This window comes from Trichechus manatus, unplaced genomic scaffold, assembly GCF_000243295.1.
Source record: "Trichechus manatus latirostris isolate Lorelei unplaced genomic scaffold, TriManLat1.0 scaffold00026, whole genome shotgun sequence".
NCBI lineage: Eukaryota > Metazoa > Chordata > Mammalia > Sirenia > Trichechidae > Trichechus > Trichechus manatus.
This window is the reverse complement of record NW_004443962.1, coordinates 10,551,633-10,573,660: the sequence shown is the minus strand read 5'-3', so window position 1 is coordinate 10,573,660 and position 22,028 is coordinate 10,551,633. Positions and strand designations below refer to the sequence as shown.

The 22,028-nt window shown below is 41.0% G+C and overlaps 3 protein-coding genes across 7 annotated transcripts in view; 1 reads left to right on the top strand and 2 right to left on the bottom strand.

Moving 5' to 3' along the window:
* FAM162A (family with sequence similarity 162 member A) overlaps positions 1-6,779 on the top strand; it is a 33,053-nt gene extending 26,274 nt beyond the window's left edge. The window contains exons 3-5 of the mRNA XM_004373723.2: positions 2,114-2,222; positions 5,303-5,411; positions 6,644-6,779. Of these exons, the coding sequence (XP_004373780.1) occupies positions 2,114-2,222; positions 5,303-5,411; positions 6,644-6,736 (311 nt within the window). The 3' untranslated portion in view covers positions 6,737-6,779. The remainder of the gene's footprint in view (positions 1-2,113; positions 2,223-5,302; positions 5,412-6,643) is intronic.
* An 86-nt stretch (positions 6,780-6,865) lies between these two features.
* WDR5B (WD repeat domain 5B) lies at positions 6,866-11,323 on the bottom strand. Its single transcript, XM_004373629.2, has 2 exons — positions 9,711-11,323; positions 6,866-6,948 (listed from the first exon to the last, which is right to left on the bottom strand). The coding sequence occupies exon 1, from the start codon at positions 10,717-10,719 to the stop codon at positions 9,727-9,729; it is 993 nt and encodes a 330-aa protein (XP_004373686.1). The 5' UTR covers positions 10,720-11,323; the 3' UTR covers positions 6,866-6,948; positions 9,711-9,726.
* Positions 11,324-14,792: 3,469 nt separating this feature from the next.
* Positions 14,793-22,028, bottom strand: part of KPNA1 (karyopherin subunit alpha 1) — a 96,968-nt gene continuing 89,732 nt past the window's right edge. For all 5 annotated transcript variants that reach the window (XM_004373628.3, XM_023728819.1, XM_023728820.1 and 2 more), the window contains one exon: positions 14,793-20,545. In XM_004373628.3, the coding sequence (XP_004373685.1) occupies positions 20,358-20,545 (188 nt within the window). In that variant the 3' untranslated portion in view covers positions 14,793-20,357. The remainder of the gene's footprint in view (positions 20,546-22,028) is intronic.

Here is a 22,028-nt window from a genome sequence, read left to right as displayed (position 1 = left end):
CTATTGGAAATGGTACTTACAGAAGCCGTGTACTAGCATGGAAAATGTTAACGAACAAAGCAGGATGCAAGATTTTATCTTACATGTAAGCCCAAACATGATACACATAAATTATACACAAATACATACATGCATGCATGCTTGTGGGGATAAGACTTAAGAAACATATCAAAATAAAAATGTAGTAGTTATCTATGACAATAGGATTATGGATGGTTTTTTTTTTTTATTCTTTCACATCTGTATTTTCTGAATTTTCTGTAATGGGTATGTATTGCTATAAAATGCTCAAAAAAAAAAAAAAAAAAAAAACCTGTAGAGAGACTTGTGTCAAGCATTGAAGGGGCTAAGGGACAAGACTACAGCAGCACTATTTTTACACTTCCAAACTTCTTTTCTTGCTGTTGGTTCTCTATTTTTTTCCTAGTGACTTTTCTGTTCCTTTTGCTGTGGTCTTCTGATTAGGTGAAAGGAACAGCATAAGCGAAGGTATGGAGGTGGGAATGAGTATGAGGTGTAGGTAACATTCAAGGAGATGATCTGTCTGCAAGGGAGATGAAGGCAGAGGATGGGAACTGGAAATTATCTCCACGGTGCTTCTAACCTGACATTCTGATTCCCTGACCTATTCTGCCCCTTTTCTTCAACGACTTCCCCTGTCAAAAACTCTCTTTACATTCTGTGCATATTAATTTTCTAGGGTTGTTAGCCAAATACCACAAATAGGGTAGCTTATAAGAACAGAAATTTATTGTTTCACGTTCTGGAGGCCAGGAGGCCAGGATCAGGGTATCAGCCATGTTGGTTCCTTCTGAGGCTCTGAGGGAGAATCTGTTCCATATCTCTCTCCTAGTTTCTGGTAGCTCCAGGAATTCCTTGACTTGCAGCATCCTATGATATCCTTTCTCTGTATCTGTGTGTCTTCTTCTCTTTTATAGCGACACCAGTCATTTAGGATTAGGACTGACCATACTCCATTGTGAGCTCATGTTAATCTAACTGACAACATCCTCAGAGATCCTGTTTCCAAACAGGGTCCCATTCACAGGTAGGGTCGCATTCACAGACAAAGGGGTTAAGACTTCAACATATCCTTTTGGGGGACACAGTTCAATCCATAACACTGTGGTTCTGTACTTTTCTTGTTCTTCTGCTCCTTTGGCCACTCCATTTCCCTCTGCTGCCGCTATCTCCAGTCCCCTTTCTTTGGTCATACCCCAGGGCTCAGCCCTTGGCTTCTACTCTTCTTTATCACTCTCACCAACTCTCCCTTTGTCACTCCTGACTTACGATCGAAACTAAGTAAAACCTATTCAGATGGCATAAATTCCCTTCAGGCTCAACAAATCTCAAATGACATTCAGGCTTTTGCCTTTCGTAACTGGTTCTTCGCACAGCCTCCTTATGTTGGTCAACAGTGCAGTCATTATTCTCGTCATCCAAGTTTGAGGCTTTCCGTTATTCTTTCTTCTTCATCTTAATCAGTCCCCAAATTCTTCTGGTCATTCTCACATTGGCCCCTTCATCTCTCTTCCCATTGTTTAAACTCTAGTGCAGACCATATCACCTCACCCTTATTTTACCACTTTCTATTTGGATGTGTTTTCCATTCTGCCCTGTCCCCTACTTTCTCCCTTCCTCTGCTGTGCAGATTAATCTTCCTGAGACATTAATTCTTCCTTGCTTCAAAATGTACAGTAGTTCCCAAATCATGTCTAAAGTCCTTTATCTGGCATTCAGGGCCTTTTACAATCTGACCTTATCTTACAACCTTTCCTTTATTCTGAAGTCAGACGAGCTCCTCACACTGTTCCCTTAGTGCACCCTTACCTTCGTATCTTCGTTCGTGGTGTGCTTTCACCTTTGCTTGATTGGGGCTTCTGTTGGGAAATAATGCTTTCATTTTACGTCTGTCCTCACGGGATTTTGGAGTCTCATTTGAGAAAGAAGACATCCTGAGAAAGTCTATTCAAAGAAACTTCTTATCAGCTTGAGGTTTCTTGGTGTTTCTGTTTAATGAATAGCTGAAAAGCACAAACAGCATTTTACTGTTGCTAAGTTTGGGAGTCATAATCTCAGATAAGTAAGACTTCTCATCGGGTTTTTCTCGTAGACTCTTACAGCCACAAGGTGCCATTACACAAACCTACAGATTGGGAGCGGAAGATCCTGATGTGGTCAGGTCGCTTCAAAAAGGAAGAAGATATCCCAGAGACTATCTCGTGAGTGCTCTGCTTCAGACTGTAGGCAGCTTTTACTTCTCACAGATCTGTTTTCAGGGTCCCTGGGTGGCACAAATGGTTTGTACTCAACTACTAACCTAACGTTTGGAGGTTTGAACCCACCCAGTAGCACCATGGAAGAAAGGCCTGGTGATCTGCTTCCAGAAAGATTACAGCCAAGAAAACCCTGTGGAGCAGTTCTACTCTGTAACACAAGGGGTCGCCAGGAGTCAGAATCAACTCAACAGCAACAAGTTTGTTTTTTTTGTTTTTGATCTGTTTTAAAGGAAAAGCAGTTCCTCTGAATTCCGCCTTCTTGAAACCTTTCAACCAAATTTTTAAAACATTTTTTTATTTCTGTAAATGTTTCCTCTTTGGCGAGTACTGGGAATGAAAACAGTACTGGCGAATCTGTCTTACGATTGATGTGGCGTTTAGTGTGTAGTGAAGAGCCGTCAGGCACGCTGAAGTCAACTGATTGTTTGATTTAATCTCCTAGCTGCAGAAATGTCATTCAACAACAATGTTCACTTTTGTTTTTAATCTGGGTAAATAAATTAGGTACCAGTAACCATAACTGTTGTCTACAAAATCCTCTCAAGTATTCAGCCTTAGATGTAAAAGTATTTAAATGCAGCACATTCTCTTTCTGGGATCCAGGAAAGTGGCTCCTGTCACCTACTTCCTTAAACCCAGCTCCAGCTGGGATCTTGGGGATTTTTCAGTTTGTGGATGGTGAGTACAGGTTCCTCCAGCCCAGGGTTTCTCAACCTCAGCGCTTGTGACAGTTGGACCAGATAATTCTTTGTTGTGGAGCTGTTCCTGTGCATTGTGAGGTGTGTGGCAGCACCCCTGGCTTCTCACCCCCTAGATGCCAGTACCACTGTCTCCAGACATTGCCAAACAGCCGCGGGGCGGCAGAATCAGCCGAGGCTGACAACCACTGCTCCAGCCTGATGCTAAAGGCTCTGATTGGATGCCAACTTGGCCAGGAGAGATCCTGAGAAAGATGCCATATCCCTTGTGGGCATCATCCTGTTCAGAGACAGGGGTTTGCGACACAGGTCCCAGAAGTTCCCTTATGGCAAGAAACTACTCCTGGACCCGCTGGCTTCTGGTTTCAAGTCATGGTTGAAAAAGATCTGGGTTCATTCAGGGTATCTTTTCCAGAAAGATAGGTAGGATCTGCTTTCTATTTACAACAGCTTTAACACAGCCCTTCTGCTCCTGACAGTGCAATCACATAGCATATTCTTCTCACCAGGACCATGGCAGCAGGAGAGCCCTGGCCTCCCGAGCTACAGTGACAGTGTGGTCCCCTAGAAGTGAGAGCACGCAGGATATGAGAATGGCATCAGTTCTTGCCTGTGCCCTAATTTCCTCCTGAATATCCCAGCAGAAAACCAGCTGGTATATCCTCATAGCCCTGATGGGTGCTGCATAGACCTACTGAGGCACACCTTCCCGTCTGCCTTGTAGGGGGCTCCCAGAACTCCTCAGGCCCAAAGCCCTGCCCAGTGAGTCACCGTGGGAAGCTCCCCTTGGAGCCTGGGCAACTCTTTGTCCTTCTGCTGGTAGTTCTGAACAGGCTGTGCGTAACTTGCCCGTTCTTATTGCTCCCTAGATGCTGGAGAGTGACCTCATTACCTCATTTAAATGCATTTTACTTCTTCGGTGTCCCCTCAAATGGAAAATATATCACTTTTCGTGAGGATTACAGCACTTCAGTTAGAAATGCCAATTCACATGAAATATTGTCAATGTGAGTGGTTAGTCTGTGGTTGGTGGGCTCTCAGATGCTCCTGAGTGATCCACTGACCTTGGCAGTTGTCCCTGCTTCCTGCCACCCTGCAGGCCCAGCCCCAGTGCCTGTCCTAGCCACACTGCTGCCTCACTGTCACATTACATCATCTATGCTTTCAGGGTCCTCTTCCTGTCCCCATCTACAGTGTCCCAGGTCCTCCTCCCTCTGCACACCACCGCTCAGATTTCAAAAGTAATATGTCTTAAAATCTGGAAAATACAAAGACAGTGAAAGCACTGCAGTCCTTTTATCTAGAGATAATCATTTCTGAGTAGGCCAGAAGTTCTCTATCCTGGGCCCCAGTAAGACTCCATATGCCTGGCCTCGAGGTGTCTACCACACACCCAGGTACTAGAACCATGACCCACGGAAATGGCCTTTCAGCCTACCTGTAACATCACCAAGGTGGAGTGGCTTCTCTTTAGGCTCTTCTTGGTTAGGTCTCTTAGCTTTCACACAAGAACGATAATCCAACCCTCAAGTCTCTGTTAAGGCACATGGGTCTGTAACCAGCAGTTCAGAAGAACAACACTCAAAGCACTTGCCAAAGAGCATTGATCTCAAGTTCACTGTCAGTCAGTTTTAGCAAAACATTAGCTAAAAGAAAACTATTAAGGGAGAATTGCTTAAAGGACCTTTCTGCTGTCTCAGATATTCTAAAATCTATTCCTGGTTCAAGACAGAGAGCAAAAAGCTAGGCATATGGAGCCCATAGTTGAACTCTCCCCCGTGTTTGTTTTTTCGGAATTGCGCTTTGTGTTGAAAACCGTGAAGCTCACTGCAGTATCTGTTGTGAAGGTATTGTTCAGACAGTCCTTATGTCACATATATCTTCTTCCTGATAACCCCAGGGAGAAACAGCTGCTGGTTTTCTCGGCACATAGTAAACAGCGTGCTAACCAGCTCTCTCTCAGCATCGGCTGCTGGAGACCTCAGCGTCCGAATCAGAGCGCGCCATCGCCAGTACACATTAACACGCCTTGCTGTGGGTTTGTTTTGTTTTGGGCCTCGTTCCTGGCCACCCTTTCTGTCTTCACACTTTCTTCTTACTGCTTTTGTCCAGCTTTAAAACCTGGGCTATCTTACTGTATTTTATATATAACGTGGAAATACCGTCTCCCCTCCGCCCAAGGTCTTACAAGATCTCCAGGCCCCACCTCTTTTTTATTTATAGGCCCCACTGCACTTCTGATTTGTGGTACGCAGAGCTTTGTGTCCTGGTGGTGACCTCAGAAAAAGAAGCTAGTAACTTTCTCTCGTGATCCCATTGGATTAGGTTTGAGATGCTCGATGCTGCCAAGAACAAGATCCGAGTGAAGATCAGCTATCTGATGATCGCCCTGACGGTGGCAGGATGCATCTTCATGGTTATCAAGGGAAAGAAGGTGAGTGTGTGTTTTCTCTCATCCTCCGTGTGTTTTCCACGAAGAACCTGGAGGAAAGCAGGGATTGACTCTTGTATGGACTCAGAGAACAGGAGGCCACTTTCTACACGAGAAATCATCAGAAACAAGCAAAATAAGGCCTGGGAGGGACAAAGCTGGGATAACGTGCTCGGGGGTGAAATAGCATCCTAACTTTGGTGTGGTGAAGGAGGACTAAATTAGTTTTGTGTAAAGTAAAAAAACAAAAAAAACCGTTTCATTACCACAGGTATCATAAATAATGTGAAACAGGAAGTATGACGCTGACATATTTGATAATAATCCCTTGCGTGTTTATAAAGCACTCTCAGGATGTGGCCTTCCTTTTCCTCACCTGATTCTTGTGGTCATTATTTCTGTTCTCTCCCTGAAGCTCAGACTGGGCCAAACTGGTAAACGCTACCGCAGTAGAGAGCTTCCGAACTAAGTGATTTAGAAGAGGATTTAGCCATTGTACGTTATGTCCTTCTCACCACCAACTTCCTACTCCCCTCCCCAAACCTAACTCTTAACTTGTGAGATTACACGGATGTAAAAAGATACCAGCTGGTGAGCTGCTAGTTTCACTTGTTTGGTATAAAAATTTTGAAACTGGCCTGTTTGTGTAAGTCACAGCGATGTGTGTAGCCGCTCATGTGGAGGGGACAAGGGTAGAGGATGGTTGCCTCTCCCCACTGCTGTTTGCTCTCAAAGCCTGGATTATTAGGATAGAGACTGCTGGAAGGAAGTCACCAGTAAGTTTAGGATCCCCAAAGCTGAATGTTTTTGGTAAGAAAGGAGTAGGAGCTGGAAGGGTGTGGAAGTATGAAAGTGGAGGAGAAATGAACAGTGAAAGGAAAAAAGGGACAGAAACGAAATCAGGATTTGCCACTATAGAGAAGAAAAAAGGAAGGGCAAGGCGATGAGGTGTGAGGGAGGAAGAGAGGCTCCAGGGTTTAAAGACAGGGGCCACAAGGAAGAGAAGGGAGAGGGGTGGGGTTTCTTGTGCTTGAATGGATTGGCCACTATATCCTGAGCCATCAGGAAACAGAAGGCGCACAGAGGAAAGTGCCGTGCCCGCTGTCCAAGCAGCTGACCCCAACGTGCCTGGACTGCCCTGGTTAACCTGCTGTCATCGGTGCAACATCCTGACACCCCCACCCCCACCCCAAACTGGCACAAATAATCACCTGTTAAAATTGGTTTCCCTTTAGGCTGCCAAAAGACACGAGTCTTTAACAAGCCTAAACTTAGAAAAGAAAGCTCGTCTGAGAGAGGAAGCAGCCATGAAGGCCAAAGCAGAGTAGCAGAGTATCCACGGCGGCTGGCTTCTGAAAATCCAGCAGTAATGTTGCAGCAGCAAGCGTGTATTGAAAAGGATGTGGTATGAGGATGCACTTCATAAAAGTATTGTTTGCACAAACTTACCTATATCTGCTCTAGAGGTACAAATAAATTTTCTTAAAGAATAACTTGTCTGTTTTATGGCTTTGATCCAAGTAAAACGCAGCCTCTCAGCCTTTTGGAGAAAATGAAAGAATGAAAAATGAGACAACCTGTTTCCACTTTAATATTAACTCTCCTTTAGAAGTTCAGGTAGCATTATCTTTTATTCCCATTACCAAAGAGACTTTTCCCCAAAGGCCATAGTGCTGTCTAGTTCTTTGACAGCACAGTTTGCATTTGTCTACTAACCTAAAGGTTGGTGGTTCAGACCTACCCAGTGGTACCATGGAAGAAAGGCCTGGCAATCAGATAAAGATTACAGCCAAGGAAACCCCATGGAGCAATTCTACTGTTATACATGAGGTCACCATGAGTCGGAATCAACCCAGTGGCAACGGGTTTGGCTTTTCTTCTGTGTACTCATTTCTGGAGAAATCAGGCCTGACTGCTGAGGACACTGTCCAGGTGCATCTTGGAGGGTGGCCTCCCTACGTGCCATGAGGCTTCGTAGAGCCTTGGGAAGTAGCCAGACCACGCTCCCGGTCATCGTATGGCATGCTGGCAGACAGAGGCTGTTAGGAGGGCAGTTTTTTAATAAGTCCTGGCAAAGGGATGAGAGCGGTCCGGCCATGAGTCTCTGAGGACCAAGGAACCCCAACATCATGGAGTTGTTTGGGGCAAGCAGTCACCTCTTCTGCTCCATGGCTTGGAGTTCCCAACTCGTCCTTTTCCTGCTGCTTTTACACTCAATTTCTTAATTGTGAAAATCTCTCTAATGTATTTTCTTATGAGCGTTGAAAGATAAGCATTTACACCTGGTATGTATCTCATTTATAGTTTGACTTATTGTCTCATATTTAGGTATGGATGCTGGTTTCTGTTTTACCCATTTCACTTATTCTCACCTGCTTCATGAATATTAATGGTGACAAGTCTGCGTAGCCATGCCAACATGCTAGTTCTCCCCAGGTCACAGTTGGGGAACTTAGTTTAATGAAATACTCTACCCATAGCTTCGTAATCTATCTGACAGTGTTGTTAACGTCTGTATACTTTATAGTATAGAGTCATTTGACTTGACTTTCTTTATAGATATCAAGTTATTTGATTTTTATCAGTTGCAAAGTTATCATCAAAAGGTATTGTTTCTTGCTTATTTTGGGACACCTATGTTTGCATCTTACTTAAACCAATGTTGTAGAAATCGGTAAATTTTTAGAATAGTGGTCTTTCATAGAACAATACTATTTTTAACTTTTGAAGAGGCATTTAAAGATTTGCTATAATAAAGCTGTTTCATTAAACGAAAGCTCACAAATGTTGCCATGCAGCAAGAATTTAGTCATTTCTCATTTTATGTCATTATCCTATTCAGTAACTTATAGTGACTGCTGTTTCTTTATGGGTTAAATATAAATTTCTTGGCCAGGATTTCAGACCTGCCCTAACGAATCCCATCTCTCCCAGTACCCTCACATACCAAGCTCTTAGCAGTCATTCCCTTCTAATAACTCTAGTATCTTAGATTCCTCAGCGTTCACCAAGCAAATGAAATTTAATAAGCACTATTAAGGTACTATGGAATACAAAAGAAGTAAGATAGTTTTACCCTTGTTGTTTTCAGTTAAATTATTTTGGTAATACGTTTTGCTTAATTTCTGATTTTTTACATATTTATCATGTCTCCATAGGTAAAGTGGGCAGAAACTGTTTTCCCCTTTATATTTCCTGTAAGCCTTTAAGTTCCTGTAAGTTAATATTTGAGGATATAGAGTTTAGGAACTTATTAATGAACCGTATTGAAAGCAGGGAAGGAAGCAATGAAAGCTGTGGTGATGTCAATCATTGTCATTCATCAGGCATTAGCTGAGTCCCTTCGCTGTGTAAAAACTGAGAATACAGAAATGAATAAAACACACTTCCTAGTTCCACAGAGCACAGTCTAGTGGAAACATGGTGTGTGATAAAATTACAAAACAAATTGGTAAATGATATATTTTGAATTGTATAACAGAAGCTATAGAAAGCAGCAGAAAAACCTAACTCCACTGTCCGCTGTGGTTGCAGGCAGCAGGTAGTGATGGCTTCACAAAGTGGTGGCTTCTGAGCTGCGTTTAAAGGATGGGGAGGAGTTAGTAGGTGAGACTCATAATGCAGAAGAGACTGTCACACCCCTCAGACAGCTTGCCTGAAAATTGTGAGAGGGCACAACCTGGCAAGGTAGTGAGGACTTCAGGAAGGTGCCATTTACGCTGTTCTATTTTTAGTTTTTATCTTGATGTAAACTTACAACTTTTACACTCACAGAACAAACGTAACCATGACTTACTTTTCACAGTTGACAGACTTGATTTCATGGATGTGCTGTTCCCTGCCCTATTGTGTAGGGTATTACTTGGAGTGTGTGGGTGACACCTGACATGCATCTCCAATCCTCCACCACCATTCCAGACTTCTGCCCTTATTCATCTGATCTCCCAAACCAGGAACCTTGAAGTTACTCCAGGCTCCCGTGCTCCCCTCATTTAATCAGTCATCCTGTCTTGTCACCCTTATTTCTAAATATTTCTCAAATAGACTGATTCTCTAGAATAGTCATGAAGAGGAATAAAACAGGAAGCTGTCCAAGGACAGCCACAAGAGATTAATAACAGGCCTCAAGATGCGAAGTCAGAAGCCCGAGATTCTAGACTGTCTTGCTTTGTAAATGTAGGTGGTAAGTCTCTTAAAATATTACAATCAAAGACAATTTTAAAAAGAAATACAAAACCACGCCAAACTTCAAAGAAACCATCTTTTTAAATATCCAAGTTTTTGCCAACTTGGCTCTACTACCTGATTTCAAAAGGGGTTAGTAGTCACTCATCCATAGTTTAATTGTTTTGTCATTTTCTAATGCTGCTGATGCAATGATGTTTTCTGTAGGATGGCAAGTTGCTGAGATCACAACATCTGTGTGACCTTGTAATTTCTGTACAATCTCTTTAGTCTGAAGGTTCCATATGTAAACCAGGTTATCCTCTGAACCAGACACAATCCACTTTCCACCAGTAACTGAAAAATTGGCAAATATGCAGTACTTCTCATTCTTATGTCCAATATATGTCTTCAGGCATCTGCCCTTGCTATAATCCCATAGTTTAAGAGTACTGTCCAAAGTCGCAGTGAGAATATATTTACCATTTGGAGAAAATTGTACAAAAGAGACAGGAGGGTTATCATCATCAACAAGTGTTTTTAAACACTGACCTGATGCAGCATCCCAGATTCTACAGAGACCATCATAGCTACCTGATACTATCAAGGACCCACTACAATTAAAGTGAACAGCAGAAACCGGGTCAGAATGAGCAGACAAAGTTTTGAGGCACTTTCCTGTTTTCACCTCCCATATTTTCACACTCTCATCAAAAGATCCAGAAATGATGAGGTTGGATGGCGGGTTGAAATTACAGCAAAAGACATAATTACTGTGCCCCTTTAGTGTTTTCAAACATTTTCCAGATCTCACATCCCATATCTTCAGAGTTTTATCATCTGAGGCAGAAACAAGACGACTGGAATCCGATGACCAGGCAACATCTGATATTTCCAGACTGTGACCATACAGTGTTTTCTCATATTTTCCATCATAGGCACTCCAGATTTTAATTAGTTTATCGGCAGAAGAACTTGCTAGCCATTCTCCACTAGGACTAAACTTAACGGATGATACTGCCTCCGTATGTCCCACGAGAGTAAATCTGAGAGTATAGTTTGGTTTTTCAGGCATTTGCTTGCTCGGATTGGCTGATGAGGAGCGGGCTGACTCCGCTTTTGCGTCTCCTGACTCTTCTGTTGCCATGCTCTGAAGCTCCACGTCGGTGGGTAGGCTAGATGTCCTGCGCTGAGCCAGGCAGTCCGGTATTTTGGCGTTCTTCCAGGAACAATGAAGACAAAAACATTCAACTAAAAAATAAACGGTTTTTAATCATCATTTCTGGATAGTCTTTAATTTACCTTACACACTGAATCAGCAGCACGGCCTGGACCACTTCAGTTCTCTCGTCGTCTGTGGTAAACAAGCACTTGAGCAATACTAATAAAAGGGTCCTGTGAGCTGTGGGCAACTAAGATATTAATGTTAGGTATTTTGTTGATGGATAAAGCCGTCAAAAGCGGGACGGGCCACGGCGCGGAGATCTACACAGAACTTACTTTTATACCGCCCCTCCCCACAGCTCCGAAAATTTAGAGAACATGGAGGAAGTCTACCAGTCAGACAGTCAAAGATTTTTGGTACTTGAGGATAAATGAATGACAGCTTTCAAAGGATTTCAGAAGCTAAGAGAAAACCTTCGTGGAACCGAAATCCGCGGCCCGGGCCCGCAGGCTACAGTCTGCAGACGCGAAGGCGCCGTTAACGCCACCTCAATCTCTAACCAAGACGGAAAAGCAGTCAAGCGCATGCGCGTAAAAGGCCTTTTGTTTTGGTTCCCCCTCCCCCTCCCCCAACCACTTCCGAACCGAGGTGACCAATAGGAGAGGCTTCCCTGCGCTTGCGCAAAAAGAGGTGCGGTGGTTGTTTTTTTTTTTTTGTTTGTTTGTTTTTTTTTCCTGGTTGCCGTCCCTTTCTTCCCATTGCCGCTGACACAAGCAGGGTTGTCTTCTTGGTTGAATGACAGGACTTGAGTGGCGAATGTGACAAGCAGTGAATCTTTATTTCAAAGAACATTCATTTGTTTTTGGAAACTGAGTGTCACAGGAAAGGCCTGAATTTGCCGATGCCCCTTAGCCGCAGGGTTAAGCCCACATGTGACACGTGAACTGTCCAAACTGCACGCATTTCGAAAATGCAGCTAACGTTGATCCACCAATACGCCAGCGACTCTGGCACTGCCTGTGTAGGCTCCTGCTGCCCAAGTGGCTTTGGTTGTACCCTTTTCTAGCCGTTGCGAAAAGCTTGGTGGCATTAGGGCCTACTTAATCAGTGTGGCGATGTGTATGTAGGCAAGGGGATAGTAGCAGATTGTGAAACTTCTGGCCTTGTAAAAGCTGGGGGCCTTTAAAGACCAATGCTCAGAAATTGTGTCATGATAATGCTAATGCTGGGGACAAGCAAACATTTGCTTTATTACTTCCTTATGGTTTAAACTTCCAAAGGAAATTGGATCTCCTTAAAGGTGCTTAAGACTAGAAAAGGGCAAAGGTATTGGTGGAATGAGGTAAGAAATGGGGGGTAGGGGGGAGTTACTGTTAATTAGGCTTTGGCAATCTTTCCCTAGTTTTAAGAATAATTAAAGATTGTTAAAGTATTATGTAAACTATACATGCTACTGTCTTTTGAGGTCAAGAGGCAAATATCTGTCATGATGCTTTATGCTGGTCAAGAATTAAAGCAGCAGAATATGAATTTGGAAATAAAGGGTCTCCTGTTGTATACTTATTAAGGGTAATCGAACGTTTTGCCTTTATAAAACAGGCCTAATTGTTAGTTTGCGATAGAGTTGGCTCCAGTTGGTAATGGCCTTATCTATAACAGAACACTATTGCCCAGTCCTGTGCCATAATTGTTGTTAGCTGCCGTGGAGCTACCCCGATTCATAGCGACCTTTTGTTACAGAGTAGAACTGCTCCATAGGGTTTTCTTGGCTGTAATCTTTACAGAAGCAGACCTCCAGGCCTTTTCTTCTGTGGAGCCGCTGGGTGAGTTTGAACCAACCTTTCAGGTAACAGCCGACTGCAGCCCTACTACTCTAGTTTGAAATTTAAACAGGATTTGGCCAATTGCTTTATTCTTAGCTAGTCAAAATTAACAATATAAATACAATGGGGGAACTGCTGAGGCTGGGGAAGAGCATCTTGAAAATAGTTTGAAGCATCTATTTATGTACATTATGACCGTTATTAGCTATTAAGGTAAGACCTTCATGGACCTTCCCTCTGTACCATTTTGAAGAAAATTTTTCCTTCATTGTATCTTAAAGTTCAATTCTGACTAAACCTTGCCTCTTCCAAAGCTCTCCTGTATTTCTCCCATTGATGGCACAAACGGGTTTAAGTGCTCAACTACTAGCCAAAAGGTTGGCAGCTGGAACCCAGCCACCCAGAGGCACCTCAGGAGATAGTCCTGGCAGTCAGCTTCCAAAAGGTCACAGCCTTGAAAGCCCAGTGGAGCAGTTTCACTCTGCACACATGGGGTTGCCATGAGTTGGAATCCACTCAGCAGCAATTAACAAGTGTGATTTTAACTGGCAAGCTTAAAAATACCCTAAATTCTGCATTAATTGACACTATTTACATTTTTATTAACTTGTTAAAACACAAATGTAAAAGCACCTCAGAGAGCAAAGTTTAGGCTTTGAAAGTTTCAGAGAATTTAAGTGAATCTGTATTTTTCCAGTAAATGTTCTGTGCACTAGAAAAGTAAATAAAAAGGAAACTAGGCAGGGTGAATGTGTAAGACTGATAGGGTGTTGGTGCTGGAGTAGTTAGCCCATTAGGAGTATCACAAGGAAGAAGGGGGGGTACTTAATTAAGATTGTGCTGATGAGAATATCCAGAAATTATTTTTTCTCTTTCCTATAATTTGATTGAAGAAATTTACATTAAAATCCACTTCCTTGGGTCTGGGAATTTTTGTGTAGATACCATAAAGAACTTGGGAAGGAAAAATCAAAGCTGTGAATATAATAAAATCCTGTTGATTCAACAGTGAAATTTTGTTATTAACATGTAGTCCCTAACATCGTAGTCCTTATGAACCAGGACTTTCAGTTTACTTCCTTAGGAGGGGGGCATCGGTGACTGCGGAATGTGTACGAGCAGGGACTACTAATACAAGTAAATCCAAAATGGCAGAAACCATCATCAGATTTGCTTTTTGGGTTCCCAAGCAAAATTTCTTTCTTACAGGTTTTTTTTTTTTTTTGCTGTCCTTAATCTTCACCAAGTAGGTGATTTCATTGTTTTTCTCCCTGTAGAATCAACATGTCTTTAAAATCTCCCATAAAGCCTTAGAATGGAAAGTCATCTCTAGTTGAAAGTTTTGTTCCCCTTACCCCCCAGGAAAATTTACAAGCATTCTAAATAGAATTCATGTTGCCACAAATGGGGCACTTTATTGCTTTGTTTTTTGGTGTGTCGTATCTATCCATTGCCTGGGAGTGATTCCTACATTAAGGCATGTCTTGACTTTATACCAACTCTGGCTACCAAACCACTCCTCAAATCAAGCATTAACAGGCCTATGTACACATCCAGTCAAACGTTTAGGTCCACTAGCAATCTAAATGTATGAAAATCCAGTTGGGCTACATATGGCATGGTCGTATCTTACCATCCAAACTGGAACTTTTTGAAAGTGAAGGGACACTAAAATAACTAGCAGGTGTTAACTGATCTATAATATAAACCAGCAAACCAGTGCTTATAGTCACTAGTGATTTCCCAAAAGGACTCATAATCACAACTGTGGAAAATTCCACGCTTTTTATTGTAGTTGTACCCTAGCCTGCCCACGTCTCACAAACCCTGTCCTGCCACTGCAGTCTTCTGGGTTTCCATGTTCTCCTTATCCATCACACTGTGTTAACGTCTGACAGACGCTAGGCCTAAGTGGTTGAGACAAGGCAGTGATCCTTACTGTGGACACCCACTGCACCCCACTGCCTTCTTAAGCGGGTGTGGATAAAAAAAGTTAAGAGATTAATTTTATTCCTTGCAAAAACAGTCAAGATCACAGAAATGACCATATACTGATTTTAAAAAGAGAAGAAAATGACATTTTTTCAAAATAGGAATTGAAGTAGGGGCAACAATCTACCTTTAAAACTAGCTTTAACACACTTGTAAACCCAACACATAGTGAAGTCTGCAAGAACTGTTATATTTTGCTTTAAGGCTTTGTTTCATTTTGGTTTCAGAAAAAATAGTTGATCAGTGGAATCTCTCAAAAAAAAAAAAAAGAGAAGCAATCATGGAATGAAAAAGTGCACTATCTTTCTGTTTCTACTCATCTGTTACTTAATGAGTAAAGGAACGCAGAAAACATAAATATGCAAAAAAGAAAAATCCCCATTTCATAGCCTGAGACAACCATTAGCTTCCACATCAGTTGCATATAACTGGCAAAAAAATTTTTTCTTAATTTCAAAATATGACAGAAGAGACTGGTGGGCTGTTTTGGTATATATAAACACATGAAGTTGATTATATATTAGCCTGTGGAATAGGCTCATCAACTTTTCTCAGTTTTTTTTTTTTTTAAACAATAGACCTCTGCTTTGACAATGTTTGCTTTTGTAAACTCGAGGTCAAATTATGTTTCTGAAAGGTAACTATATTATAAATGGATGTTCACGCACTTGCTTCAAACAACAGCATAAAGGAATTCTTTTGAACTTTCTTTTGTAATCAAGTATCCTTTACTAATTATCACACAGATGCACATTCCTTTTTTATTTAGTATTTACTGTCTGCTATGTGCATGGCACTCACCCATGACCTGACAGACCCATTCATGTACAAAGAAACAATAGAACCATTCCCAATCAGTGTCAGAACACTTTGAAAGAGGACAAAGTGGTCAAAATGACTTAAGGAAAGCAAGACATACTCAACAATCAATACATTAAAAGGTTTTGTTTTTTGTTTAATACTCATTGGGACAGTTTTCCTTTAGGAGGAAGTTGGCTGTGTTAAAGTCACACCTGTGGCACTGTTTTCAAAGGCAGTAATTCATTCCAAAGCCTTTCCTTCTGTGCCAGTATATTCTACATTTGTGTTTACTGAATGGAAACGTTTGGGTTTAGCCATGTTACTAAACTCGAAATCAATCATTTAGTTCATTTGCATATGAAACTTTTTTAAAAAACAAAAAACTCTGTTGTTGCCAACTGTCTGGTCATACAGAATTTTAGCACCACATAAGCGGGAAGATGTTTGTGTTGAGAAGATCTACACACCAGACTGTGTAACCTAAAAATAATTGATACCTGATGTAGTCATTTGAAGGGTGTTGCTGATGAGGAAAAAAGGAAGAGAAATGGTTCAACAAAAAGGGCTAGCCCACCACCTGTGGCTGCTGGAAGTCTAGTTCTGGGAGTTCCTGGACACAGAACCCCTATTCTACAACCCCTGCCTTCTTCAAGAAACAGAACTTGTCCTGCCCTTGGCAGAGGTCTTCCTCTCCCTTAGCAGTAATCTAAGAGTTGTAATCTTAGGGCAGAATAAATCTTGATTTAGTCATCTATAAAATAGTGACAGTTCCCTCAAACAGCAGTTGGAGGATTAAATCAGAAAAGGTGACAGCCCTTACTTAGCCAGGCAATGGGCATACAGCAGATGTCCAAATAAAAACAAGCTGACTTTATTACCTACACAAAAACAGACTGGGGCTATTCTGTCTACGCTTAGTTGAAAACAAAATGGTACCTCATCTACCCTAGTCCTTTTTTCTTACTCAAAACTTCCAGATGTATTTTGTCAAGCAGCAATTAGCATATGAGGTTTTACTTTATCACACGTTCTTCTGATGTCTTGATACTTCTTAAAACCTATCCTTCTCTCACAATAAAGTATTACAAAATATTCTGTTACAACAGATTTACAGTAGTAGTACCTTCAGTTTAATTTTTGATGATAGAAAAAGGCAGACCAAAATATTTAATCTACTCACCTCACAACTGAAGGAAATGACCCTATTAATTTAGGATGGTAAATAATTCAGATTTGAGACTCCCATATATAGGCACACCTATCTTTGTCAATGAGCAAATTTTGGAATGTAGGAGGTAGCATATAGTATACAAATATGAAAAGCAAACAATGCCCCTTTCTAAAAGTAGCTCCCTTTACTGAACATTACCCTTAGACATCACAATTTTAAATATACATGAGAAAAGCCCCAAGCCTTAAAACAGCTATAACAACTTGCCTATTGATATGAAAAGTTTCACAGAACTAATCAGCAGGAAAGAAAGAACTCCTTTGACCCAAGGAAAACCTTTTAGTAATTCAACCCCAAGTTGGGGTAGTGAATAACTGAAATGTTTATTTAGCACTAGAGAAGTTGCCTGTGGGTGATCATGTACAATAGAGGATTTAGTTGACAAAGTTCAGTTTATAAAATACACTACATATTTTTACTTAGTCAAAATCAGTAGCAACCTGAAACAACTCAGATTTATTATGGGACAATTGTCAATGTTTATTTCTGTGACAATAATGCGAGGAAAAGGACCCAGAGCCCAAGCAGCTTTATCGGTATAAGGAAGAAACCACCTAGGGCAGTAGGGTTAAAAGGCAACACAACCGATAAAACTAAGTGAAGAAGTAAAAAAGGGTCCTGATTAGTTGGGAGACAGGAACAAGAATGAAAGTGTTCCATGGATAAATCTGTCTCCTAAATCTCACCTTTCTTCATACCTATTACCTTTATTTTCCTGGTTATTTCTTAATTCAATCATACCTAGCTGCTGGTCCTTCAGATACTTCCCAAATGCTTTCAATGTTTTTTCTCCACCGAAGTTCTCATTATAAAGAATATACTTTGAATGTTTCCAAAAAGAAAACCAAAAAGCCAAACCCACTGCTGTGGAGTCGATTCCGACCCATAGCGAGCCTGCAGGACAGAGTAGAACCGTCTCCTAGGGTTTCCAAGGAGTGGCTGGTGGATTTGAACTGCTGGCCTTTTGGTTAGCATCCATAGCTCTTAACCACTCAGCCACCAGGTCTCCTTGAATGTTTAGAGGAGGAAAAAAGGAAAAACGAAGCCACTTTCCTTCAGCAAAAGTTTTCCCTGGTTTTGAAATTAGTGATAGGGGGTATTCAATAAATTGAAACTAAACAGAATCTGCTAGGCAGAAAACTAAAAATACGATTTACAGTTACCTCTTAAACGCCATTTTTATCACCCAAAAGGCTGTTTTATCAGTACCAATGAGTTCCAACACATCTGAGTTATGATGGAATTTGATTTTTCAGCAAATTCCAATTTTTATATTTAAGGAAAATCATATCACGCAAAAAATTTTAGCTCAGATCTCATGGCTCATGAAGTTCTCCTAGGACAGCAGCAAGGTAAAGCCCTCTGTTTAGACAGGAAATAAGACATCAGTTAAATGGACTTCTTTTAATTCACTCATTGAGGCAGCTGCACTTGCTAACAAAACTTCTCAACATACACTACTCTTACTAACTTGGGGAGACAACTTTGTGTGCACTGTATTGTTTCCATTCTAGTTGGTGTATAAAAGAAACAGAAAATTTGTAAACTATCCAACAAAAGGTACGTAACTTAAAACACCCTACAGAGATGGCGTTATCAGTAATTTACAATCTAAAAAAACTCAGCCACAAAAAAAGTCAAAGCTAAAAACAAGATTTTTACTATGAATCAGTGCTTCTATTACCTTTCTGAAAGAAGTTATATTTTAATGTGATGTAAAGGCAACACTGAATTTTTCTTTAAATTAACCACCTAATTTATCCCTAAAATTACAAAGAATCAAAGTCTCTTACAGGTCAAGTGCAGTAACTAAAATGTTCTTTCAGCACAAAGCAGCACTAGAAAAAGTAACAGTTATAGATGGGAGTTGACTAGTTTTGCTGTGGCTGCTCCATCAGTAATAGACATCAGACGGAATCCATCCCAGAGCACAGACGCAGCTATAGACTAGATGTGAAGAATGCATCACACTCTTGGCAGATAAATGTCCTCTGTCTTTGAATCTTTCTAGTTTGAATGAAGTGAATTTTTTAAAAGTTTAAATCAGGTCACATAAGTTGGCTGCTTAAGTAACATCATGATGAGGTATGAAAGCTTTGAATATCCCTAACATTCAGCAGGATTTCCCAGAGATGTGTAATAGCTTGTCAGGGGCAACTTCCAAACAGTTTATACTTTGGGGTTATAATGAATTTTAGAGGAGGACAAGTCTAAAAAGGTTTAAAGGGTATGCTCTCAAGCGGAAGTGAGCAACTTTTCCTTCAGAATTCATTTTGAACAGCCCATCAACAAAAAATCTTCTCTGATGGTGTGTCCCAATATTGAGTCAAGATGGCCAACTAGCACCGAGAAGTCGTATTGAACTCATTTGCAGTTCTCTTGGCAATTAAGCTTATTTTTCATTCCAGTCCAAGCACAAATGTGGATCACTGAACACAGTACTGGAAGCGCCATTTGCAGGTACAGATTGCAGTCATCATTAAATGAGCCAGAGGTGGAGACTGTTATTATTTTATTTAAGGGGGAGGGGGCGATTCTAGTAGGAAATGAAATAAAATGATTAGGGACAATGAGGTTATAAGAAAAAGATCACTCCTTATTTGGGTGAAGAGGTCACGCTGAGAAGATCGTTACTGGTTTACAATAGAGACGCTACATTAAAAGGGTCATGGATGCAGCATGAACACATTAGAATCAAGCTGCAATCGGCTGAGAAATTAACCTTTAAAGTGTGTGTTATCCCGCATCATAGAGGGAAAAAGCACCTAGGGTGAACTCCAATTTAATGAGGACCTTGATCAGGACCACAAAGCCTGAAATATTTGCTTTAATGCAGAAATACAGCATCAAGTCACACTGGCTGAGCTTGGAGAGACTGGAGTTTTTTGTTTGTTTTTAACTTTTTAATTGAATTACAGGATATAGTTTTTGATTACTAAGGATTCTAAAATCTTCATACCAGCATTAGAATTGAACCACTTCCAAATCCTAAGACACATAAGACCAAAGAGAAGCAACAGCAATACAAATTAATATGTGCCCCTCTCTTTTCTGCTCTAGGGGAATCTGCAAACCAGTATCACATTTAAGAGTCAAAGTGTTAATGCTTCAGCATTCCTGACAACTAGAAAGCACATTCACTTTAGGCTGAAGGTGAGGGAGTGGATGGTTTAGCTTTAGTATCTGTGAAGAATGGCGCCAACAGAGGAAAGAAAACCATCCCATCTTAGGAAGGATTAATGCAAATTTGGCCAGAAAAAGCCACTGGGTAATCCAAGGGTTCACTGTGGAAGAACTCATGAAAAATACTCTGAAGTACACACAACAGGTCTAAACATCTCCCTTGTTGCAAGCAGTTGTGTGAAATTCAAGATAAAGGTTTAGGCTTATCTTTTATTGTCAGTATTTTTTTTCCCACATTGAAGGGAATGAGGAGTCCTCTCTTTTCCCCCACAAAAAAGGGAGCCACATTAATGTAAGTGTATAATCCCATGACTCTTAAAATGTATAAATGCAGATCTCCAAAGCCTAGGGATTTTCCATAAGAGAGTGGGCCGTCCTGGTTACCCTCTTATTAGAAGGGTATTCCACCACAGAGAGCCAGAGGTTTTCCAGATGTGTGTAAGAGAGCAGGTGCGCAAGGCAAGCAAATGAGCGCAAACAGTATTATGGAAAACATTTGAGAAGTTAGCTCCATGAGGATTGTGGGCTCCACAAGAGAACTTGACTGGGTAGCCTGGTCTGACACAGGAACATGAAAGCAGAGTATTGCTTCAAAGCTGGAAACCTTCCATAGGAGCCTCACACTGCTGGAAGATGTACTGCTGCTGGCTAAGGTCAACCTGGGGTGCAATGCTGCTGTCCTCATCTTCGGTCCCAAAGTAATGCTCAATGAGATCAAAGGCTTTCTGGTAGATCTCCTGGTTTTCATGACTCTGTAAGAACTCAATTTTATCTAGACCTAGAATGAAAAATAAGGGATAAATCTGTTATAAACCTGTTGGAAATTCCAATGAGACAAGATTTTGCCGTATGTCTCCTCCCTTGATGTAAAGAAAGGCTCTCTACTTTTATCACATAAGTGTTTTGTAATAACACAGAAATTACTGCTGGGATTGCATCTGAAGACTAGTACTACAAACTGACATCTTAAATACATATGCAAGCAGCAACATCCAGTCCCCAGAAGCAGCAGTTTCTACAACAGCTACATACCACCCGGTGCCCAGAGCCAGCAGTATCTGTATCTGGTATCTGTAGCCTAATTCTTGGCTCTGGTTCCATCTACCTAGCCTCTGAGCTATTCAGTATCATTTCAACAAATGTATTATATTTCCTTAAATCAGAATCAACTTCTATCACTTAAACTGAGAAGTCCAACTAGAACAATTAACCAGTACATCCCCTTTACTAGTAAGTTTAAGTCCATCTGAGCTAGGCTTTCTTTCAGCTGCAGCTAGAAGTACCTAACACCGGCAATAAATCTTAAGAATACTCAGAGGAAAAAACAAATACACACCCACGTTAAAAAATATATACATCCAAATATGGTTTACCTCTGTGGAGAAAGATCTCGAGTTGTAGAGTAACAGTTTTTAAATATACTTTTCAAAATTTCTTACACTAAGCAAGCGTACCTTTTATAATAAGGTTTTTTAAAAACAGTAAACTGTCAACCATTTTGAAAACATGTCTACATTATCTAGTAAATTTTGAAGATGAACATATCCTGTGGCCCTTAATTCCAATCTTGGAAATAAACTCTAGTGCAGTGGTTTTCAATCCAGCTACATATTAAAATCACTGAGGGAACTTTTTTTAAAAGGTTAATGCATTAGTGAACCAATGGTTAAGAGTGCAACAGACTGAGATTACAATCGGGCTGAAAATAGAGATGGTGACTCTTCAAGATGCAACTCTTAAGAGTCAGGACACACAGGAACCGGAAGATGAAGTTCAAGATCAGAACTCCAAATGCTACGAGAGAAAACGAGTAGAGTCAGGCATAAGGTAGATACAGAAGTTCTTGGGACTAACGAAGACTGGTAAGAATGCAAGAGTGGCCACAAGGGCAAGTAGTGCCAGGGAGCTGGGAAGATCCTCAGAGTTCAGTCTAAAAATAGCTAAACTGAAGGGTACTGGCTTCTCTTCACACATAAAATGCATTTTTTCTCCCCAATTATAATTTCTAAACATTCTCATTCATAAGAAAACTTTTTGTATGAGTATGCTAATTCAGATGTGGAAAGGTCAGAAAAGCAAACAGAAAACAAAAATTTCCGGAAAACCTATTACCATATTTTTACACAAATAACAGTGTGTGTTAAACTTTGGGGGCGGGGAGGGCAATCATGCCTGCCACACTCCCCAATTCTTGTAAGTGTGATATGCTAATTTTTACAGCAACATGTAAAAAAAATTAGCATGGCACTTATGATAATACG